At 46.0% G+C, this 25,224-nt stretch overlaps 1 protein-coding gene across 1 annotated transcript in view; it reads left to right on the forward strand.

Annotated features, from left to right (window-relative positions):
• The first annotated feature begins 6,497 nt into the window (after positions 1 to 6,497).
• Positions 6,498 to 25,224, forward strand: part of LOC129331112 (guanine nucleotide-binding protein subunit alpha-15-like) — a 60,075-nt gene continuing 41,348 nt past the window's right edge. The window contains exons 1-4 of the mRNA XM_054981463.1: positions 6,498 to 6,628; positions 14,053 to 14,237; positions 18,505 to 18,659; positions 21,580 to 21,708. Coding sequence (XP_054837438.1) covers positions 6,502 to 6,628; positions 14,053 to 14,237; positions 18,505 to 18,659; positions 21,580 to 21,708 — 596 coding nt within the window. The 5' untranslated portion in view covers positions 6,498 to 6,501. The remainder of the gene's footprint in view (positions 6,629 to 14,052; positions 14,238 to 18,504; positions 18,660 to 21,579; positions 21,709 to 25,224) is intronic.

Raw genomic sequence — 25,224 nt, forward strand, 5'->3', positions numbered from 1 at the left:
GATGGGTAGCTGTTAGAGACGGGTATGAGCTGAAATACGAACCAAAGTTCATCACGAACCAGGCAGATTTTGGGTTCACAAACAGGTGGTTCGTCGGAGCTTGTTTCTGATGAACCGCGACAAACTGCTAGCCTCTGCTGGTTGCTTGACTGTAGACCCACAAGGTATGGATCAGAGGTGGATCCCCAGTTGTTCTCCATTCCTCTTTGCTAAAGCCATTTTGGATGCAATCAACTTGCATTCTTTCAGAAGCGAGGGGTTGAAGCAACATCATGTAACAAATCTGGGATCTCTGTTGAAAGGATTCTCTCCCTGTATAAATCTGTGCTAGCATTCCCATCTTTCCACCTATGTTTCCCCACCTCTTTGTGCAGACAAAGAACAGCCACCAGCCTTTTCAGTGGTGGCCCACACCCTGTGGAATGGCCTTCCCAGGAAATTTCAGGCAAGGATGAATTATTAGGAAGGCATTCAAGGGTCATTAAGTTATATTATAAAGCAAATGGGTTGGTTTGGATTACAGATTAACTGGGCTTTTTTTCAGGGGGAACACGGGGGAACGGAGTTCCGGAACGTCTTGAAAATAGTCACATGGTTGGCGGCCCCGCCCCCCTGATCTCCAGACAGAGGGGAGTTTAGATTGCCCTACACACCAGCGGAGGGCAATCTAAACTCCCCTCTGTCTGGAGATCAGGGTGCGGGGCTGCCAGCCATGTGACCATTTTCTCCGAGGGCAACCCACTGAGTTCCACCACCTCTTTTCCCAGAAAAAAAGCCCTGCAGATTAATATGATTAGGATAGATCATGGGACAGATTAATATGGACAGATTAATATGATTAGAAGCGACAGATTTGCCTGAAGGGCTACATAATTAAAAAGAAGAGTGAAGAGAAGAGCAAGGGCACAACATAAAAGTCATGTGATAAGAGATAGCTTGATTCAAATCTGGGATTTGGTAAGAATGAGGATAAGCCCTCCGCTATCACCAATACTGTCACCAATTGATGCCTTTTGTGATAAGAATTAATGAAAAGTTAATGACTTTATAACTTATCGAGATATGATAAATTCTCAAGGAAAGATAAAATCATTGCAAGAAATTCCTGACAAAGGAAAGAAAATACAAGGGCTGATATATCTCCAGGTGGTCTTAAGGATTACAGAGGCCAACTGATGGATCTTACTGATTTTGAGAAGATAATCATGCAGAAAAAGAATCATATCCTGGGCCAAATTTACAAACTCCAACTTTAATATGACACAGAAACAGAACAAGTTAAAATCTTATACTAAAATGGATGCAAAATTTCGGAGAAGAAATAACATTTCAACAGTGGGAAAATTTATGGACTAAAGGCACAAGATTTACACATAGAGAAAATTGGTACAAGATGATTTTAGATGGTACATTACACTAAAAGATATTGAAAAAATGGACAATAAATATATAGGGTCATGTTGGAAGTGTACGGAAGCAGACGGTTCTTTATTTCATTTGTGGTGGACATGTAAAAAAAGTAAAAAAATTCTGGAAAGATACATGTTGAGATTCAGAAGATTTTAAAAATTGATTTTGCCATGAAACTCCAAACTATGTTGTTGGGAATAATACCAGATTGTTGACAGAACACTACATGAACTATTTTGGTATTTGCTGACAGCAGCAAGAGTGGTAATGGCAAGTAAATGGGAAGAAGGAGAATGCCCAACCAGGGAAATTTGGAAGGACAAAATGTCAGAATATGCGGTTATGGCAAAATTGATGAATTACATAAATGGAAGGCCAATTAAATAATTAGAAGCAAAATGGGGGGAAATGTTTTGCTTATAAAGGATAAAATTTATAAGATGTCTTAGTCCCATAAATTTGAAAATGATTGCGTATTGATATATTTTATAATTTGATTGTAAGATAATTAGTTATATAAAGATAATTGGTAGAATAAACTGTATGGTAGATAATATTGAAATATTGGCAAAAAGTCAACATTGTTAAGTAAAGTATAAGTAAAAGGTAATGATCAATATAGGGGAAATAAGGATCCCCCCCCCCATTTTTTAAGATGAGCAGAAATAGGTCAAAATCTTCAATAGTACTTATCTTAATACTTTTAAAGGTTAAGATAATCAGTTACATTAATAAGCATTGTTACTATTAATTGCTATTGTTAAGAAAAGGAAAGGATAAGATGGAGCAATAACGAAATAATGAGTTTTTTTATTATATTTTAATTTTTTTAAATTACTAAAATAACGAGTAGAAATAGGTTTTGCATGTGTTGTTTATTTGGAAAATTATATACTAATATATACTAATTCTAATATCTATAAAGATTATGGTATTTTAACAATCCTTGTAGCACACAGCTTTTACATTTGCCTTGCTTGTCCCTTTCTCCCCCTTCTTTTTGGTACTCCCCTTTTGTTTTAATTTTATATATATATATATATATATATATATATATATATATATATATATATATATATATATATATATATATATATATATATATATATATAAAACATACATATATATGTGTGTGTGTGTGTTTTAAATGAATTAATATTGGCCAGCAGCTGGACTCAAGCCAAGGTCCGATCCCAGAAAGACGCAGAATCATGAATTGATTGTACCAGGAAAGGATGTCGTAAGAAAGGCCCAAAGTCCACTCCATGTGGGGCCAAAACAACCCACTGGCGAAAAGGTAATTTCTGTTCCAGTTTGAGTTTCTAGTTTTCTTTATACTTACTCTAAGCCTTGCCTGTATTTCAACAAAGCATTAATCCCACAACCGGATTCATCAAAGGCTTCCCTTCTGCCGTATGTCCCTGACCCCTAGCTGAGACCCTTCTCTGTCTACCCCCCAGCTCTTTGCATTGGAGATGAGGACTTCTCAGGTCAGCCCCAAGGCTTGGAATTCCCTCCCCATAGAGGCCAACCAGATGTCAGATCAGTATTCACCTGCTGTCAGGATGGTCCATAGCATTTTCTCTTATTGCCTGATGCTTTTGAACATGCTGCTACTGGAAATTCAGGCTGACCCAGACTAAGGAGTTGTGGCTCAGTGGCACAGCAGCTGCTTTGCATGCAGAAGTCCCCAGATTCAATCCCCAACTTCTCTAGTTAATGTGAGTCCAGTAGCACCTTGAAGACCAACAAGATTTCGAGAGTCATAGTTCCCTTCATCGGATGAGATCAGGTAGTCAAAGGTGTGAAAGACCTCTGCCTGAGATCCCGGAGAGCCACAGCCAGTCAGAGAACAGTTCTAGGCCTGATAGACCAAGGGTCTGATTATACTTAAAGCAGTTTCACAGGGCTCATAAAACTCCCATGTGAGAGCCAAGCTACAAGCGATGCCTGACACAGGTTGGACACTTGTCAGCTTCCCTCAAGTTCTGATGGGAAATGTCTTACAGCTTGGCTCTCCATTTAATTGACGTTTACAGAAACCCACACATAAACACCCAGCAGAGGGGAAGGGGGGCGCCTGGCGAGAGCCCGACACCTGCAATCCCTCCCCGACCGCATGTTCTCCCTCCCATAGACTGCCACTCTGTAAACTTCAATTAAATGAAGAGCCAAGCTGCAAGACCAGGACGCCTACATTTCCCATCAAAACTTGAGGGAAGCTGACAAGTGTCCAACCTGTGTCAGGCTTCACTTGTAGCTTGGCTCTCAGAGAGCTTCTCGGGGCTTTTCTTTCTTTCTTTCTTTCTTTCTTTCTTTCTTTCTTTCTTTCTTTCTTTCTTTCTTTCTTTCTTTCTTTCTTTCTTTCTTTCTTTCTTTCTTTCTTTCTTTCTTTCTTTCTTTCTTTCTTTCTTTCCATCATATTTAATACTTGAGGCAGTTTGCAGTTTCTAAATCTGTGACGCAGGTTGGTCTGATTGTGTTAGGCTGTGGGTTTTGTGCTCTTTTGAGGATATTAAAGGTCTTATCCTGTTTTGATCTTACATGTTTTACCGCTGCTGTTTCATCTGTGTCTTCATTTCTGGCAGATTGCTGGTGGTTGCATGTAAGCAAAACGTTCTAATGAAATGAATATAAACCACGGCCGGAAGGTCATTAATTCAGAGGCTCACTCTAGGTTGGTGGTGTTTTCGCCTGCAAGTTATTTTTCCTTTCTATGCCTTGGAGGCTCTTGTGGGGAGCGGGGAGTTGAGAAAGGAGTGTGACCACAACAGAAGTGGTCAAACATGTCATGTACTTCTGTGTTCTGGCATTCCTGTAAAGTGGGGAATTGCAGCTATGAAAAAGGGTGGTGCATGAACAGACGCTGTTAGGTGTCAAAGGAGGAAGGAGAGCTCTGAGAGGGAGGGCAGGGGAAGTTTGGTGTATTTGTACATCTCAGCCTTGTTGGTGAGCAAACAGGATGGGGGCTAGGAGGAGACTTACTGGAACCAAAGGTATCTTTTTGGCACCCTACTCTGTTCTTAGGCATGGAGAATCAGTCTGAAGGCCTCTCTTGTCGTGGCCACCTTGAGTTTGCCAGCCTCCAGTTGGTGGCTGGAGATCTGGAATTACAACTTTCCCCTGGAGAAAGTGGCTGCTTTGGAGGGTGGGCTCTATAGCAGTATACCCTGCTGAGGCCCCACCTCTCCTCTCCCCAAACCCCACCCCCTCCAGGCTCCAACCCCAAATCTCCAGGAATTTCCCAACCTGGACTGGGCAACCCTACTAGGCATGCCCTGAAGAGCTCTCCTTCCTGTGAAGGAATGGGGATTCTCCTTAGTCTCAACATTGGGAATGTTCCTATAACTTTTTGCCTGGGTTTGGGTCCTGTTCCGCTGGGAGGACCTCCCTCCCTGCATCCCCATCCTCTGTGCAGAAATCTGAATTCATTCCCTGTCCTGGTTTATTAGCCACGGGAGGGTTGGAATTGCAGCCCGTCGAGGTGGCATGCTGCTCCTGGATCACTCTGGGAAGCTTTGGAGTCTCCCAGGGCCAGGAGCTTTGCTGGTTCTCTGCCTTGCTTGCGATGGGCCACTGACCTCCCCTGCCCTTGTAGAAAGTTCCTCTTCCTGTTCATCCCCAGCTCTTTGCATCACCTGGGCCTCTTCTCTGCTTTGCTTCCTGACTCTTTGCCTGCGCCCTGCTTCCGCCGACATGAACTGATGCTGGAATGAGATTTTTTTCCTGCTGAGCTAACACTAGGGTTGGCAGTCCTTTGGGTGAGTAGCTTTGCTGGGAGGTGAGAAATTATCCATGAAGTTAATGTGTAAGCAGGTGCGTTGGGCGAGTGAGGAGTGGATACTTGGTATTTCCTTACGGTTTTCTCTTGCTTGAAAAGACTGAGTTTCTGAAAGAACAGGTTCTGTACAGAGCAGACAGGAAGGACCTGGGAATCCAGTGTGTGACCTATTAAAGGAGATGGGGATTCCGGAAGAGAGGAGAGAGGTGAAGAGGGGTCATAGGAGGTGGAGGCCAGACAGTGAGTCTAGAGTGGTTTTAAAGGGGACTCTGAGGAAGGAATGGGACGCTATTCCAGGCATAGCTGGCTTTACAGGAGGATGGAGCAAGAGTCCAGTAGCACCTATAAGAATAACAAAATTTGTGGTAGGTATGAGCTTTTGTGAGCCACAGCTCACTTCTTCAGATACAGTTAGAATGTGAGTGCATCTGTCCTTATATCTTGGAGAGTGGAGTGATTGCAGAAGCCCAATGATAATAGCTGGTGAATGACAATGGCAGGCATGATTGAATAGGGTGGGGTATGCAGAGGGGTAATGGGTGTTAAGAAATCAGCATTGGTAATGAGACAGGAAGTCAATGTCTCAATTCAGTCCAGGTGAATGCATTGTCTTGAACTTCGTTATCAGTTGCAAGGAAGTTAGGGGGCTTGGCAGACGCTGAGTTTACAATCCCATCAAAGCACATGATCAAAAAAGAGGACAACTCGTTCCATTGAGCTGGAAAAAGTTTTTCTTCAGTAGGAATAAGCAGGCAGCCCCAAAGCTACTGGAAGAACCAGGTTGTGATAGAATATGAAAAATGCACAGTGTATACATCAAGTGAGGTAATGGAAGGTAGTTGGGAGTTCACCTTGAATCTTCAGGGTTTTTTTTTTAAAGGAGAGGACTCCTGATTTCTTGCTTTAAAAGGTTTGCGGAGTGCATGTTGATAAATGGTTAGGTCTGGAATGCCAAAGGGATGAGGTAGAAATTCTGCAGAGCTCTGAGGAATGGAAGACGGATTCGCGGTGGAAGCATGTGGGAGGGGGTAGCTTCTTAAGGGAAAACGGATGCAAATTAGTCCTTATCTCAGCTGAGAAATGTTGTTCTCTTCCTCCTTCTATCAAGGAAATTGCTGCATCTGGCATTCCTAAAGCTGCCACCACTGGATCTTCAAAAGCGCCTGAGATCAACTCTCTGGGTTGCCTATGCTGTTGAAACTTGATCTCTTGGCTGGATTCCTGGGGAGGAGTGGACATTTGTAACGTAGGCCCATCTTGTCTTCCAAATACTTCTGTGGTTTCTGTTATTTGCACCTCCTCCATTCACAATGGTCTGGTGCTCTTGCTTTCTGTCAGAAGAGGAAAAAAACGCCATCGCTATCGATAAAGAAATTAACCGTCTTCTTCAGGAACAGAAGAAACGTGAGCTATGGGAGCTGAAGTTACTTTTGCTGGGTGAGTATTTTGCTCCTGAGCAAGAGAAGGAAGGGCTGTGGCTCAGTGGTAAGGCACCTGCACGGCATGCTAAATGCCCCCAGTTCGGTCCCTGACATCTCAGGTAGCGGATTCCGGGGAGGGACTTTCTCTTCATGAGACTCTGGAAATCTGTTGCCAGTCGGACTAGAGAAGACTGAGCTGGAGATACCGGAGGCAGCTTCACATCTTCATAAGCCAGTTTGATGAAGTGGTTAAGAGCGGCAGGACTCTAATCTGGAGAGGTGGGTTTAATTCCCTGCTCTTCCACTCGAAGCCAGCTGGGTGACCATGGGTCAGTCACAGCTCTCTCAGAGCTCTCTCAGCCCCATCCACCTCACAGGGTGATTGTAAACCACTCTGAGTAGGTGTTAAATTGTCCTGAAGGGCGGTATATAAATTGAATGTTGTTGTTGTTATAAAATCAAAAAGAGTCCAGTAGCACCTTTAAGACTAACCAACTTTATTGTAGCATAAGCTTTCGAGAATCACAGTTCTCTTCTTCAGATGCATGGAGGGCAAGAAGAAACTGGTCAGATATAGAGGTGGAGAGGGGAGGGCGGAGTAGATGCAAACAGTAGCTTCTGATATGGAGATCAGTTTGCTTCTGTTAAGGAAGTCAGTTACTTCTGATAATGAGATAACCATTCATAGTCTCTATTCAATCCCAGCTTGACTGGCAAAGAGTGATGTTTGAGCTGTGGGGGACACGGGTCACCAAGAGTACGTGGCCAAATAGATGTCTCTCTTTCCCTACCAAATCCCTCCAATTCCTATTGGCTCTGTCATATGGTTAACCTCTGGTTAGTTCCTGTATCCTTACAACAATCTATTAAGACCCATGTAATTAGGCAGATGCAATTTTTTAAAAAATGTGTAATCCTCTCTTCCAAACAAATACTGTTAGCTCTCCACTCTTTTGTACATACAACATTCACACATTGTGACTGAAAGGCCAAAAGAAAAGTGGTAGATCCATAATTGGGCCTCCTGATTTCTTTTTTTCTTCAGTTTGATCTGGGGATGGGGGTGCTAATTAGATCAAGGAAGCGACAGTGGGGGGGGGGCTGCTTTACCCACTGCCACTTCCCTAATTTCCTCCCTAGAAGGTGCCATTAGCCACAATGGGGAGAAAATACTTACATTTTTACCCAGCCTGGAAAACTAGCAGGGGTTTTTTTTTTGATGAGAAGAGAATCAGTTATACAGCACATAGGGAAAGATTAATCCCTCTCGGTGTGAACCCTCTTAACCCCCCTCCCCCACACCCCAGCTGTTTTAACCTAAAGAAAAAGATATTGGGAGAGCTGCTTAGGGATAAAGAGGGAAAGTTTCCAGACATTTTAAGCAGTGTTTTCCAGCCCCCACCCATAAAAAATGAAATTTGGGGGAAATTTTAAATCAACTTATTTTACTTCTTGAAGACCACTGAAGGCATATTTCATAACTTTGAAAAATGAAATCCTGCTCTCAAGTCATAGTTGCCTCTTGCCGTGAAAACCCCTCTTGGGGTTGAGACTAACAGAGCTGGTTTGCCATTGCCTGCCTCTGCAACCCTGGTCTTCCTTGGAGGTCTCCCATCCTATTATTAACTAAGGCCAACCGTGCTTAGCTTCTGAGATCTGATGAGATCAGGCTCACCTGGGCTATCCAGGTCCAGTCAATTCATAACTTTATTAGCCTATAAAATGGTACTGTGTAGCATATTGATTAAATTTAAGAGTAGATGTGCTAGGTTATGTTCAGACGGAATTTGCAATGATACCCGATAATAGAGCTGCAAACGGCTGCACCCTCTGCTTGCCTAATTACACACATCTTAGTTATTTCTTTCTGAGATGCAGGAAGAAAAAGAAGTTGAAAAGAAAAAATGTGAATGAACATTGTAGTAAACAAAAGAGTTTATTTGATCTTGTGACACTGGTATTTTCCACAGATTTAGATATCAAGTTAAACCTAACAGTATTGAACATTGAGTAATACATGGGGAGTCATGTTAACAGCGGACAGCACTAGTTACCTTTAAACAATAAAATCTCCTTGAAAATGTGTGTGTATCTACAGTCTATGTAGGAATTACCATGAGCTTGTGTTGAAGATGTCTCACCTAGAAATCGTCACGTAGCTCTGTTCTTGGAAAGCATTTTCAGGGAGTGAAAGCTGCTTTATAAAACCTTTCATTAATTCCAAAAGAGAATTTTACGTTGGAGTTTAATCAACATTGAAAATAAAGGGTTTTTAAAAATCTTTTCCCCAGGTTATTTTGTTTATTTAAACTCTGCTTTTCTCCACAACATTTGCCCAGCTTACAATATAGTTCTTCTCTCCTCCATTTTATCTTCACAACAACCCTGTACGGTAGATTAAAGTGAGAGTGTGTGACTGGCCCACAAGCTTCCATGGCAGAGTAGGTAGTTGAGCTCAGGTCTCCAAGACCCTACTCTGACCTGACCCCCTAACCACTACATCATCATGAATCTCTTTGGTCATAGTAAATGTCCTATAAGGCCGAAACTTCACAAAGAGATTAAGAGCCAAGCTACAAGTAACGCCTGACACAGGTTGGACACTTGTCAGCTTCCCTCAAGTTTTGATGGGAAATGTAGGCGTCCTGGTTTTACAGCTTGGCTTTCCATTACAGCTGCAAGACCAGGATGCCTACATTTCCCATCAGAACATGAGGGAAGCTGACAAGAGTCCAACCTGTGTCAGGCGTCACTTGTAGCTTGGCTCTAAGATAGCTGTTTGTACCTTTAAATTCTAAACTACCTTCCTGATAAGTAGGGAAGGCTAACTGTGGTCAGGGAGCTGGTCTCTTTATTCTTCTTGTGCAAGGGCTGAACCTCACTGCATGTTTATATTAAATGATGAGTTTTCTCTTTTGCAAATTTAGCTGCCAGGATTTTAAAAATCAAGATAGAGAACTAATTGGGGAGGAACTTCAACCCTTTCCTCCCCTGTTGTATTATCACTGCAAAAAGCCACCCTGGGAATGCTTTTAGTTCTACTGGGGAGAACTTACGGGTATTTGCATTTTTCCCTGGGTTGGGGATAAAAGCTGTGTGTGTTAAAGTTTCCCTTGGGAAAGCAATCCGGCAACTCAATTGGCAAAAACAAGGTCATTTAAAATAAACATGGATGAAATTGTTACTGTATGTGGGGTGCAGAGACTTAATTCTTTGCTTGGACAAAGATTCTCTAATCCTAACAAACTGTTGAGAGCTTCTGTAGTGTAACAGAGAAGGCTGACATCACACAAAGCACGGGGAGAGTGAAATTGGAATTGTAAATCAACCTGGCAACTTTTACAAACGTTTCTGTTTGTATACCTGCCAGCTAGGAGCTGAAAAGCACCTTTGATTGGCATGTGTGAATTCAGTCTAGACTGTCCAGTGGCAAAGGGCAAAACCTCTTTCTTTGCTGTTCCATGGGGCGAGGCTGGATCTAATGCGCTGAAGTTCTGGGAAGGGAGGGGAGGTTTCTTGCTGACATCCACGGAATCTATAGGACCAACTACCTAGGGGAGCAGAGGGATCTTTGCTGGAGGCCTTCAAGGACAGCCATCTGTTGGGAACGCTCAAGCTTAGGATATTCCCTGCACCGACTAGAAGATCTGGTTTATAAGCTCCCTTCTAGCTCCCTTCTAACACTTGGACTTTCTGACTTTCCACCAACTTATCAGGAACTTAGTGTTAGGCAAACCAACCTGCCATTACTTGGTTCCCTCAGGGATCACTTTTCTAAAAACTGGTACTATTCCTAATTCCATCTTACTTCTGAAGTGGGTGAGTTAATACCGCTCAATTTAATAAATTGACATTTGGGAAAGTTGTCTACCCCATTTTTATTTAAAAAGCAATGTTTAATTTCTCAACAACTGTGTCTCAAAACATATCTTGCTATGTTTATTCTCTGGATGAGTGGTGAGGGGCAGAAAGAGGAATGGGAAGTGATGTGTTTGTGTTTAGACAGCCAAAGAATCAACTTGGCTGCAGTCTGGGTATGTGATCTGAAGGCAGATTTGGGCTGGGAGACCTCTCCTGAAAAATATAACCCTGGCTTATTTAGGGTCAAGTTAGAGGTGCAGGTTTATAAAAAGCTGGGTCCGGATTCCCCAGACCCAGCTCGGGTCCTCCAAAGCCACACAGTGGTTGTGGGGAATGGCCGTTAAAAATAAAGGAGAGCCCGAATGGCCTCGGAACACCAATGTGGAGGGAGGGAGGGGCTCCTGCCTGCCTCTTCATGTTGCAAAATCGCAAGTTGGGAGGAGTTCTCTGTTTTTGCTGCTTCATGTGGTGTATTCTGTGTGTGTGGAGCAGTAAAAACGGGCCGGGGGGGGGAGGGAATCCTCCCCCTGTGCTGTTTGACACAGGGAAACATCTTGAGGGGGAAGGCAGCAGCTCTTCCTTCCCCCACGAAGGCATTCTGAGGCCATGTGGGCTCTTCTTTCAGGGCCAAGCTACAAGTGACGAATGACACTTGAACGGCAAGTGAACAGACTCGCGTGTATTCCTCCCTGTTCACTTGCACTCCACTTGATCAGGTAGTGATCACGTAGTGATTGGGTGGAGCGCAAGTGGAGCACAAGTGAACAGGGAGGAATACACGCGAGTCTGTTCACTTGCCGTTCAAGTGTCATTCGTCACTTGTATCTTGGCCCTCAGCCATTCCCAACAGCTACCACAGAGAACCCGAGCTTCAGGGTTCTCCAGACCCACCTCTTTGAAAACCTGCATGTCTAGCTTGACCTTTCGTGAGCTTCATGTACTAAAGCCAGATTCAGGGCACATACCACTGAGGTAACCACTGGGGGACACCAGACTAGGAACCACTATGGTGTAGCTGTTGGAGGGGAGACCTGAGTTCAAATCCCCACTCTACCATTAAGTTCACTGTTTACTAAATTTACCCTGGAGCAGTCTGACTTCTAGCCTAACCTACCTCACAGGGTTGTTGAGAATATAATGGAGAAGACAGGGGGCCGCACCAAGGCAAAATGAAGATCGGGAATCCTGTATTGAGAATCCCATATCAGGAATCTTCCAGATGCTTTTTAGTTCCATTCCCGTGTCCTGTAGTTTAGTCCCATATCGGGAACGGAACTAAAAAGAATCTGAAAGATCCCCCCCTGATAAAGCTGCATGAGAAATGCATAGGTGTTGTACAAGTATTCAAGATTCTTCTACACCATTGTTTCTTCATCTTCAAAAATAAAAAACGGGCAAGGAAGAACCATGTACACAGCTCTGAGCGTCTTGGAGGAAGGGTGGGGTAAGTATGTGCATATTAGCACGCCAGGGCCGTTTCCAGACGGCTTACCGGCCCCCGGAACGTCGCGCCACGGTGCGGGGAAAACGAGAAATATCGCGTTTTCTCACGCGAGTTTTGCGCGACATCATGCAAAACTCGTGCGAGAAAACGTGATATTTCGCGTTTTCCCCGCACTGTGGCGCGATGTTCCGGGGACCGGTAAGCCGTCTGGAAACGGCCCAGGCTAGGGCTGCGGCTCTCCTGTTGATATTTGGAGTGGCTAGCTCATATTAACCTGTCACACTGACAGCTTAGACCTGTGTAGCCAGTCTTCTCTGTGTGCGTGCTCATTTTTTACTTAGTGGGAGAATTTATACCATCAGAGCTTGTTCAACAAAGGGTGTGAATGATTAGGATACCATAAAACCAGCCAAACGTCCCAGGATGAGTAAGCACCAAACCCACCTTAACACATTGCTCTTTGATCATCTTACAGTGCTAGAAATTAATCATGCATGCAAGGCATGAAAACGGGGAAGTGAGGGACCAGAGTGGAGCAGGGGGCACAGATTCTCCTTGCCATTGGTGCCATTCGGCTGTAATGCGCATGTGTGTCTAGACCAAACTAGAGAAAAGCTCAGCAACTTTTTACAATTCAAGATCCAACCTGTCAGAATTCGACACGAGAGATCACCAAAGAGCCAGTATAAGAGAGTCTATGTACCATTCAGGACAGACAAAAAGAAATACTTCTTTACTCAATGAGTGATTAAAATGAGGGATTTGCTGCCAGAAGAGAGAGCCACAGCCTCAGGCATAGATGGCTGTAAAAGGGAATTAGACAGATTAATGGAGGAGAGGGGTGACCAGGGCTTTTTTTCAGAGGGAACGCGGGGGAACGGAGTTCTGGAACCTCTTGAAAATGGTCACATGGCTGGTGGCCCCGCCCCCTGATCTCCAGACAGAGGGGAGTTGAGATGGCCCTCCGCGCCGCTGAGCGGCGCGGAGGGCCATCTAAACTCCCCTCTGTCTGGAGATCAGGGGGCGGGGCCACCAGCCATGTGACCATTTTCTCCAAGGGTAACGCACTGAGTTCCACCACCTCTTTTGCCCAGAAAAAAAGCCCTGGGGGTGACTAAAGGGAACCTCCCCATTCAGAGGCAGTCAACCTCTGAATCCCAGTGCCAAGAGGCAACAGCAGAGGAAGGCCTTGTCCTCTATGCCCTTCTATAGTCCCTCCAGGGTAACAGGATTCTGGACTAGATGGACTGCTGGTCTGATCCAGCGGGGCTCTCCTTACGTTCTTGCATAAAAGAATATGTACAATTTAATATTCACGATAATTGACATATTAACAATTCATATGTTTTCTCCAGTTCAAACGTGGGTTGTTGTGAGAACTTCAGTAGGAGGTGGCATCCGTGAGATCTCACAATAAGTAAGAAATATATCTATGAAGAAGCCTGTGCAATTCATTCGTGCACTGGCATAAATCTCTGCATGGTTGGCATCTGGATTACGGGGAATTGTTCCACTGTATCATCTCACTTTCTGTCAAGTATTTCTAAGAAGCCCTTTAATCCCATAAAAACCACTTCTTGTTATTCACAACCTGAAGCATCTCCTCTGTACCACCAACATACCTTAACATACAGAGTTCATTTTATTCTTTGAAGAGCTATATTTGGGGTCTCCCTTGAGCCCTGTTTGGCTCCAAAGCCATAGGTTGCAGACCCTTGATGAAAACACTTTCAAGCAAAGATCTCATGATAAGAATGCAAAACAGTAAAGAGTCCAGTAGCACCTTTAAGACTAACCAACTTGATTGTAGCATAAGCTTTTGAGAACCACGGCTCTCTTTGTCAGATGCATCGTCATCTGACTAGGAGAGCTGTGGTTCTCAAAAGCTTATACTACAATAAAGTAGGTTAGTCTTAAAGGTGCTATTGGACTCTACTATTTTGCAACTACAGACTAATACAGCTACCTTCTGTGGATCTATGATAAGAATGGGAACTCCTGTGGAGTCATTCAGATTGTTTTGGAAAAGGTATGCTCTGGAAAGAGACAAACAGAGGGTTGCAGAAAATGGGGACTGTCCCTGGCAAATAAGGGCACCCAGGAGCATGTGTGTTTGTTTTCCTGATTTCCCTTAGGTACTGGAGAAAGCGGGAAAAGCACCTTCATCAAACAGATGCGGATAATCCATGGCGTGGGCTTTTCGGAAGAGGACCGAAAAGGGTTTGCCAAGATCGTGTATCAGAACATCTTCTCATCCATCCAGGCCATGATCAAAGCTATGGATTCCCTTCAGATCTCTTATGCTCACTCTGAGAATGTGGTAAGTTGAGGCAGCTCTGCTGGATCAAAAGGGAACCTAGCCTGATATCTTGGCCCTCTAGCAAACCCTTCAGTTAGAGTTGTCAGGTGCCCATGGGGGTGGGGGGGAGGCAAACTCCTGGTGGTTTCCTCCTCTGCTCACTGATCGCTGGCAACCGGTGGGGGGAGGCAAGCTGCTCGGCGATCACGGCCACAGGCAAGCAGCCCGGGCAAACGTGCGCACACACCTCCTTGCCCCAACTCGATGACATCACGTCTGGCAGTGTGTTGTGGATGAAGACCTCGGGGAGGACGACAGGAGTGGGAGTATTCCGAGCCCCTCCAGAGTCAGCTGCTTGGAAGACCAGCTGGGAATGGAACAGCAGGAACCCTTGCCAGAGCAGGCTGAGGAATCCAGGGCAGACCCAGGGACAGAGGCTGCTCCCTTACCTGCACCAGCTCCTGAGACCAGGGCAGCATCCCCACCCAGCTCCCCTGAGCCTGATAGGCAGCGCAGAGGGAGGCAGCATCTTGCTGCACAGGAAAGGAGATAATTGAAGATTGAAGATCTCCCGGAATCCAGCTAATCTCCAGACAACAGACATCAGTTCCCCTGGAGAAAATGGTTACCTTGAAGGGTGGACTCTATGGCATTATATCCTGCTCCACCTCCAAAATCTCAATGAATTTCCCAACTCAGATCTGGTAACCCTACCTGTTCCCCACCTTTGCCCCCTGCCCACCAGGCAAGTGGTGGTGGTGGTGTCGTGGCCTCTGAGTCCTCAGAGGATGAAGACCTCAGGGAGGACGACAGGAGTGGGAATATTCCAAGCCCCTCCAGAGTCAGCCGCTTGGAAGACCAGAAGGGAATGGAACAGCAGGAACCCTTGCCAGAGCAGGCTGAGGAATCCAGGGCAGACCCAGGGACAGAGGCTGTTCCCTTACCTGCACCAGCTCCTGAGACCAAGGCAGCATCTCCACCCAGCTCCCCTGAGCCTGATAGGCAGCGCAGACGGAGGCAGCGTCTTGCTGCACAGGAAAGGAGGTGAAGTGCAAGGCTCCAGGCACTCAAACAACGACGTAAGGACCTTGAGTTGTAACAGGCTGCAGCACTGCCCTGCAGGTGAGAGCTCTTAAGCCAGGACACCCTTTCCCTCGTTGCAGAAGCACCTGCGCACAGACCCGCCCGGCTCTACTGCAACTCAGATCTGCTCTGACTGCTCTTTGGCTCTGACCCTTGCGTTCGGCTCCTTGGACTACGCTTCCTGCATGCTCCCCCGTCGGCTTGGTTGAACTCCGGACGTTCAGAGAGGCTCGTGGCAGACTCCCCGCCTGCATTCCAGCACACAGTGATAGCAGGGTGGCTGGCCTCTTCCCACCAATTGCCAGTGATCAGTGGGCAGAGGGATAAACCACCAGGCGTTTGCTTGCCACTTGCAAACACCTGGCAGCCCTAACAGGAGCCTGTGTCTATTTCCATAACAGGAACGCCACAACTGAAAACATTCTGATCTGCAGACAGCAATCCAACCAACCTCATCTCCCTCATTGAAGGGGCGGAGCAGGGCATTGGGTGCCAGTCTTAAGCTCTGGGCCAGACCCCTGGTCTCAAGCTGTTCATGTTCATGGGCTTGGCACAGAGTGGTAGAAGGGTGTGCAATATAAAGCAGGGTATAAATATTATTTATTTAAATGCATTCTGTCCTGCACTGTCAGCCATGTTTGGATTTTTAATGTGTTCTACAAAACAGTAAAAACTAATTTTAATAATCCGTTGCAATGAGACTCTGCCAACCCCCCCTGCCCCCAAACCTCCACAGCATTTTTGAACAGCCAGCTAGCAGCAGCAGAGAATCAAAAATAGTTAGGAACAATAAAGAAAGGGAAGGTATAAATAAGGTCAGAAACAACTAGTGAGCAGGACTGAAAATGTGAATCAGGTCACAAAAATCAGCAGAATTGGGACAAAATAAGGTCAAATCCACATTACTCATTCTAAGTCGCATGTTCCCCGCATTCCCCACGCAATCCCGAGTGCCGGTCACATTACCTCATTAAACAGACGCATTTCATTCGCATTTCTCCCGAATGTGTGGTCACAGGTTTTCAACGGGAGTTTCACGGTGGCCGTGAACGGGCCAATGCGCAATTTACGTGGTTTTTTTAAAAAACCACCCCCCTTCCTGTCTCTCCGGCCGTTCCGAGAGTTCCTATTGGCTGATTCAACTTGCAAGTGCTCCGTAGTCTGCAAAAGACTGTTTTTGACTTCATAGCATTGGATTTATTGATTATGCTGTTTCTGAATCAAATCTGGTAGTTTGAAAAACCATTTTGGGGTGAATCCATCCTCAGAACGGACTCACGAAACTTCCTTTTTAACTGTTTTTTTTTAAAATTTTATATTACTGTAATATCGAAATTATGAAATATTGAAATAATGACACTCCAAGGAAGTGAAACTTCAGTAAAATTCAGGCACTGAACTGTCCTGCGTAGGAAATGCCCACGAAAGCTTCCCACATGCTTCCAAATTTCCAAAAAAGAAACGGGAGAGACCCATCAGTGCTGTCAGTGGGGGAAAGAGAGGCATCATTATCTTCAATGATGTTTCTTTATAAGGCAAGATCGAAATAACGGAAAAGTGCGCTCAAAAAATTTTTTAAAAAATGGGCGGGAAAAAAGGTCCCGCCCAAAAAAGCGGTTTTTGAGCGGCCGTGTGACTGGGGGGACGCGCGAGAAAGACGGATTGGAAGCAGGAATGTGAACGAAGAGGAAAAAATCGCGGATTGGAGGCAAACGGAAGATATCCGATAAACATGCGGGTAATGGGTGAATGTGGATTCGACCTAAGTGAGTTTTTTTCTTAGTGCCACGCTGGCTCCTGTGCGCCTGCTAGGGTTGCTAGCTACAGGTTGGGAACTTCCTAGAGATTTGGAGGATGGACCATGGAGGGGGCGGGGTTTGAGGAGGGGAGGGACCTCAGCAGGGCATCATGCCATTGAGGCTATCCTTCAAAGCAGCCGTTTCCCCCCAGGGATGCTGATTCCTGAGGCCTGGCAATCTGTTGTGATCAGGAGGTCTCCAGCCACCACCTGGAACTTAACAATAAATAGCAATAAATAGGCAAGAATTAATACAAACAGTTCACATCCAATGATAATTACACATTAATAGGAACCCGGATACAGAATGAGGGCTTTGGAGAAGTAAGAAACATCATCGATCATTCGGAGCTGAAGACAACTGCTGTTTTTGAACTCTCTTGAAAAAAGCCTATCCGAAACAGCATAGCTAGCACCCTGTCGAGCGTTTTCTGCCGGCTGTGGATACATGAGACTTGGTTGACCTTCTGTGGAATCTTCCGCCCGGGAGGTGTCTGCCGTGCTGGAGCCCCCCACCCCACCCCACCCCGACTGGACTTGCATCTGGAAAAGATTTAACAAAATCATGAGACTTTCAGAAGATTTTCAGTGAAAAAAGCTTAAGGGAAGACTTATCTGTTGATTCCGAGTCTCTGTTTTGGTGTTGCAAGCACTTACAGTTGGGGAGTAGCGGTGTACTTCCTGGCGTCACGATTTGTAAAGTGATTCGTCATGTGTAACTATCATTGGGTGTGAACTGTTTGTATTAATGCTTGCCTGTTTATTGCTATTTATGGTTAACTAAGCACCCTGTTCCTACCACCTGGAAGTTGGCAACTCTAGAGCAGGTGGAGGCAGGAGGCGAGTCTTCATTCCCTCCTTTCTCCACTGCTCACTTTAACCAGCAGAGAAGGGCTAGGGGAAGAGGGCTCTTGGTCTTACTGCTGGTTCCCCGCCTCTCCCCAGGTGTGATTCAGGAAGATCCTGGCATCTGGTCTCATAGACCCTGATCTGGAGAGAAAACAGGGTTGCACTTACCTGTAACTGTTGTTCATCGAGTGGTCTTCTGTGCAGGCACACAAGGGAACTACACATGTGCATGCACTGTTCTCATATGGGACTGCACAGAAGACATAATGATGAACTGCCAACTCTGGGCTTCCATGTAGCCACCTGTGACTTTGGCTTAGACCTGATATCCACTATCCACGTAGTAGTCTGCCAGATGTTTGACACCCTCCAAATTAGCCTCAGTAATCTAGGAATGATTTCTGTCACCATACGGACTAGGAATTTGGGAAGCTTCTGAAAGAATTGGCAAGCAGGACGCTTAGAGAGCTCGTGGAGGGCTGTTTCAGCTTGCAGGCCTGCCTTCTCTACACAAAGTCTTTGAGATCTGTTTCTCTGTCCATTCTACCTTGTTTCAAGCAAAATGCTCGACTGCTCATGGAAGTGGATGCTTACAAAGTGACCACGATGGAGGAACGCCATGCGCGGGTGCTTGAAAGCCTGTGGAAGGATGCTGGGATCCAAATCTGCTACCAGAGGCGTAGAGAATACCACTTACTCGATTCTACTTTTTAGTAAGTGTTCTGTTCTCTCTTCTCTGGGGAAGTGCAGGCCACCCTTCGAGATGTCAAGCTAGCATAGTGTAGAAGTTAAAAGGCTGAAGAAGTCAGAGATTCAAATCTCATCTCGGTTGCCAGGTTTTCCCCCAGGCGCTGCTGCGTTAGGCACCGGGGCACCTGGCTTCGTTATCGGGGTGCCGCTAGGGATTATGCAGGACCCCGCTTTGTGGCAGGAGGGGAAGTATACATCACCCATGCACCCTCTCAGGCCACCAGCGAGTCTGCTCAACCTAGCCCCGCCCCTGTGTCCACCTTCCTCCTTCATCACCTTCCCCGCCTTCATTCCTCGCTCCCTCATTCTCTCCATCCGACCTCCAACAACTCCTGCTCCACTCCTCCTACACAACCCACCATGCCCTGTGGGTGGACTTTCCTTATACCCTTTCCCTCATTCCTAGCCCCACCTGCCAACCACACCCCTCTTTGGCCCTCTAGCATTGGCCTTGGCCGCCTCAAGAAGTTGCCTCTGGAGGTAGCTAGTTTGGCTGCTTTGGACAGCCCCAAGCAGTTGCACCTGTGGTAGCTCGTTGGGCTGTGTTGGACAGCTACAGGTGTGCTCTCTTGGCTGGCTGCTAAGCCTCCTCTGCTCCGAGCTTCCAGCAGCTCCAGTTGGTCTCTATTATCCCCTTCCTCCCTGTTTGCAGCTTGGGGCGTGGCTCTGTGCTGCTTCTACTGTCCAGCAGGTAAGATAGCTGCCTGGCTGGCGGAGGGCTGGCTGTCCCTAACTCTTGTGCCTCCTCCCTCTGCCCTGGCCCTCTCCTGGCTGTCCTTCCTGCCCCCGGTAGGGCTCTTAGTCTCCCACTGGAGGGTGGGGCTGGCTGGCTTCCACCTGCTCCTTCTGACCCTCTGGGGCTTGGGGGCTGCTCCACCTTCCTGCGGCTGGGTGGCCTCTTTCTCCTCCTCTCCTGGTGGTCTGTGCTGGCCCAGGGTGGCCGTTGGGGTGGCTGGGTAGTGGTCCCCCAACTGCCTCCCACCCCCACTTCCTGGTAAGTCCGGGGGATGAGCCTCAGACTCCGGACATTGGCAACAAACTTACTAGGTGGCTATAGGCAAGCTCTTCCCTTCTAAGACTGAATCCTCCACCTGCAGTTTATGGGTAATCATTCTTGCCTATTACTACGGAGGTGTTGTTAGGAATGCAGAAGTAGATGTTACGTATCAGAGGAATTACCTTTGAGGAATTACCAGAGCAAATTCTGCTCTCCACAGTCTCCATCTACAAGTCTCCAAGAACTTCCCAACCCAGAGTTGGCAACCTTAGATTCCTTGCAGTTAAAATACTTCAGATAAAATTATTTCAAATTATTTAGAATCATAGAGTTGGAAGGGGCCATACAGACCATCTAGTCCAACCCCCTGCCCAGTGCAGGATCAGCCTAAAGCATCTCTGACAAGTATTCATCCAGCCTCTTCTAGAAAACTGCCAGTGAGGGGGAGCTCACCACCTCCCTAGGCAGCTGATTCCACTTTTGAACTACTCTGACCGTGAAAAAGTTTTTCCTAATATCCAGCCAGTACCTTTCTGCATGTAGTTTTAGCCCATTGCTTCACGTCCTACCCTCTGCTGCCAACTGGAACAGCTCCTTGCCCTCCTCTAAATGACAGCCTTTCAAATATTTAAAGAGAGCAATCATGTCCCCCCTCAACCTCCTCCAAACTAAACATTCCCAAGGCCCTCAGCCTTTCCTCGTAGGGCTCAGTCTCCAGACCCCTGATTATCCTCGTCGCTCTCCTCTGCACCCTCTCGATTTTGTCCACATCCTTTTTGAAGTGAGGCCTCCAGAACTGCACACAATACTCCAGGTGTGGCCTGACCAAGGCAGTATAGGGAGGGGCTATGACCTCCTGCGATTTCGATGCAATGGCCCTTTTGATACAACCCAAGACTGAGTTTGTCCAGACCCCTGATCATCCTCGTCGCTCTCCTCTGCACCCTCTCGATTTTGTCCACATCCTTTTTGAAGTGAGGCCTCCAGAACTGCACACAATACTCCAGGTGTGGCCTGACCAAGGCAGTATAGAGAGGGGCTATGACCTCCCGCGATTTCGATGCTATGGCCCCTTTGATCAATTGCCACCAGCTTAGCAGTTGTCGATAAATTATATGTAAAAATTAAAATCAGTATAAAAACCAGCCAGCTGTATTCACTCCCCTATCCGAAAAAACAATAAAGAAAAGAAAAAGAAAAAAAATCAATGAAATAGTAATAAAATAGCTAGAGCTAACTATTCAAGGTTCTGAGCTTAACTTCAAAGTTTTCTTCTTGCAATGAGCGCTGAGAAGCATTGCTACAATTCTCCCATCTGCAGGGGCAAGATTAAAAAATGTACATGTGATCTAGCCATATTTATCCATGGAGTTATAAACTACTTATAAAATACTTGACATATGGCTTGTAGGCTGTTAAGTTACAGGGAAAGGAAATGGAGATTCCTCGCAGTAGGATGCGCAATGATTACAGGTAGGGCATAAAGTAGCTTGAGGGTTGTTTTTTCCAATGAGGAAAGGACAGGGGAGGGAAAGGTTAATATTTCTTTCTCTTCTCACCTGGTCTCCTTGAGGAAGCAATCTGATAAGTCTGCATTTTCAAAAGAAAAAAGTCTTACAGAAAGGGGTGGGTGAACATCATTTAAAATACAGAAGAAACCGTAAGGTGTAGCTGTCCCTATACTGCAATCCACTGCATGCTTGCCGGAGAGTAAGTACCAAGGAGGCCAGTGTTAACAAGTTTGGGGGAGAGCTTGTAGCTCACAGGATTGCTGTTTTAGCTGAACAGATGATGGGTGGGTATGCAACTTTTATAACTGTGTGGCAAATTCTAAGTGGTAGCAAAGTGAGTAAGTTTTTTTTTAATGGTTCTGGTGTGTTTTTCAGTTTCCTATCAAATTTGGATCGGATTGCAGCAGCAGGTTACGTACCCAGCGCCCAGGACATTCTGAGAACCCGGGTACCGACTACTGGTATTAATGAGTACTGCTTTTTGGTGCAGAAGGTAACGTTAAGGTGAGCACCGGTTATTAAAAGGACAGCATCAGTTCAGTCCATCAAGCGCTGGGGCTGCCTTGAAACCCCCCCCCCCCCGCACAATGCAGGAAATTCAGTTCCCCCCCACTCCCCGAGTGACCCCTTTTCAATGCCTAGAGGAAGGCAGAAAACCTCTAGGATCCCTCACCAGTCTGGCCTGGAGGAAGTTTCTTCATGACCCCAAAGTGGATATCGGCATTACCCTGGGCATATAAGAAAGGGCCACGAGAGACAAGCACTGGCTCCTTTCTTCAAGCACTCCCGGTCACAACTGCTCTGCTTAAATTCATATTGAGTTATAGAAAGCATTGCTGACAGATGACTATCTAGCATCTGCTTAAAAACCTCCAATGAAGGAAGCTTGTTCCACTGAGGAAGTGCTCTAACCATCAGGAAGTTCTTCCTAATATTAGCTGGAAACTCTTTGGGTTTAATTTTAGTCTGTTGATTCTGATCTGGCCCTCTGGGCAACAACAAAAGGATTCCACTCCATCTTCTATGCGACAACCCTTCAAATACCTGAAGATGGCTATCATATCACCTCACAGCTGCTCTCTCTCAACTTACTCAGTTCCTTCGACCTTTCCTCATAGGACTTTCCTCACCATCTTTGTTGTCCTTCTCTAGACATGTTCCAGCTTATCAACATCCTTCTTAAACTGTGGTGCCCAAAACCGAACACAGTACTCCAGGTGTGGTCTAACCAGAGCAGAGCAAAGCGATGCCATCACTTCATGTGATCTGGACACTATACTTTTGATACAGCCTAAAATCACATTTCCCTTTTTAGCTATCCATTACACTGCAGACTCGTGTTCAGTGTATGATCTACTAAGACCCCTAGATCCTTTTCGCACATACTACTGCCAAGACAAGTCTCCTCCATCTTACAGTTATGCATTTTATTTTTCCTACGTAAATGCAGAACTTTGCATTTATCTCTGTTGAAATTCATTTTATTTGTTTTAGCCCAGTTTTCCAACTTGTCAACATCATCCTGTATCCTGACTCTGTCTGTGACTGTATTTGCTACCCCTCCCAATTTAGTATCATCTGCAAATTTAATAAGCATTCCCTCTATTCCTTCATCCAAATCATTTATAAAAATGTTGAACAGAACAAGTCCCAGGACCAATCCCTGAAGCACTCCACTTGTCACTCTTCTCCAAGAGGAAGAAGAACCATTAACTAGCACTCTTTGGGTGTGATCTGTCAACCAGTTACAGATCCAGCTAACAGTAATAGGATCCAAACCACATTTTACCAACTTGTCAATGAAGATATTATGTGGAACCTTATCAAAGCGTTACTGAAATCAAAATAAACTATATTTACAGCATCCCTCTGATCCAGCAAGGTAGTAACTTTCTCAAAAAAAGATAAGGTTAGACTGACGTGACTTATTCTTGAGAAATCCATGCTGGCTGTGATTATTATCACAGCCATCCTTTCTAAATTCTCAGGGACTGACTGTTTGATGATTTGTTCTAAAACTTTTCCAGGTATAAATCCTCCTTTCCCCCTTTCTTGAAGATGGGGGGCAACATTTGCCCGCCTCCAGTCTTCTCTCACCTCACCTGTTCTCCAAGAATTCTAAAAAATAATGGACAGAGGCTCAGAAATTACATCCGCGATTGCCCCTCAGAGCATTTGTTAATTTCCTCTTCGCCTCCTAGAAGGGGAGGTGAAACTGACAGAGCCTTGGGGAGGCGAAGAGGAAATTAACAAACCCTCTAGGCAGGGATCTCCCTGGCTCTGTAGAGAGGGGAAATTGACAAAGCCTTCCAATCTGTCTTTTAAAACTCAGCTTCCCAGCTAAACATTGTGACTACCTTCACGTGCTTGTCCTCATATAATTCATCTCTTGTAATTTAGCTCGGAGGCAAAATAGTTCTGCCGTCTCTTTATCACCTGTTAAAATTCCACTTTCCTCTTCCCACAGTGGGCCTACCACTTCCTTTTTCTTTTTCTCACTCCAAACATATTATCTCACTAGCCTAAGCTCATCCTGAACTTTAGCCTTTCTAACACTTTCCTTTATAAGCACTGGCTCGTGAGTTTAACATGCCATTGGTATGCTAGTGATGACACCTGGCTCTCTATCCAAGTCTTCTGGGGATATGGTAGAGGTAGACCTACTGCCTGACTGCTGCGGTTAAGTGGCTGAAATGGTGCCTGAACAAGATGGAGCTAATGCTCGTTGGAAAGCCTGAGGTCTTAATGGGTTTTCACTGACTCTTGCTAACTCGGTCAAGAGCCTAGGAAGGAATGCTTTCTTCCACTTAGAGCCGAACTACATGAGACGAATGGTATGTGAACGGCATGCGAATGTACTTGCACGTGTCTCCTTGTTGCTTTCCTGTACACTCGCCAGAGCGGCCAGATTGCGTTTGATCTCGTGTCTGTGCTGGTATGGGTTTCTTCTGCGCTCCTCCAAGACACAGGAATGGTATCCCATCATGCACCGCCAGTTTGCGGATGCTTAAACCATCCCCTGTAACAGTCCCCTGTTGCCTATTGCCTTTCTGTGTGGGAAGAGGGAAGCGAAAGCAAAACAGAATCACCACTCTGCAATGGCGACTCGATGATATTGACCACAGACGCTCGCCAATGCGACTACATGTAAACCACTTTTTTTGCTGACACATGCACAGAGCAGAGCCACAGACATGAGTTCACCAGGGGTAAAAGAGACACGGGAAGGTAAGGAAAAATAATGAATCTGGCCACTCGCATAGACTTGTATAATTTGTCTCGTCTAGTTCGGCTCTTAGCTTAGCCTAGAAGATGGCCCTCGGCTAGGGTTGCCAGGTACCCCTCACCTCCTGTTGGGAGGGTGGAGTCCCTGGCACTTACCTTGTGCTGGGCATGAGGCCAGGCATGAGCTGGCATGATGATGACACTTCTGGAAATGATGTCACCATGCTGGCCACCCAGGCACTCCCGCACTCTGCACAGGGCTGATTTGGCCTGTTTGGAGCCCAAATCATCCCCAAACGAAGTGCAGGGACACTCCTGCCAGTGGCACAATGATGTCACTTCTGGGAGCTTGTCCCCTCCCACCAATCACTGGGTGATTGACTGATGAGGGGGCAAATCTCCGGGAGTTTACCCGCCACACGGGCACCTGGGAACCTTACCATCAGCCTTGGCTGATCTGGCTACCTGGATCCATGCCATAATACTGAGGCTAGTAATGTATATAGGTCTCCCTTCAAACTCAGCTTGTTGTCACTCCACCGGCTGCCCATTAGGTTCCAGATTCAGTTCAAGGTACTGGCCATCACGCACAAAACCCTTCATGGCCTTGTCTCTGCTGAGCTGCCTCTCTTTCTGTGCCCTGCCATGACAACTTCCCTCGTCAGAGCAGGGCCTTCTACAGGTGCTACTCTGCAAATGGGCGAGATCAACAGCTGCCTGGGCACATGTACATGCCATCGTGGCCCCCACCGTATGGAATGGCCTGTTGGAGGAGTTCAGGAAGGCTCCCACACT

Source organism: Eublepharis macularius, chromosome 5 (assembly GCF_028583425.1).
Source record: "Eublepharis macularius isolate TG4126 chromosome 5, MPM_Emac_v1.0, whole genome shotgun sequence".
Classification (NCBI taxonomy): Eukaryota; Metazoa; Chordata; class Lepidosauria; order Squamata; family Eublepharidae; genus Eublepharis; species Eublepharis macularius.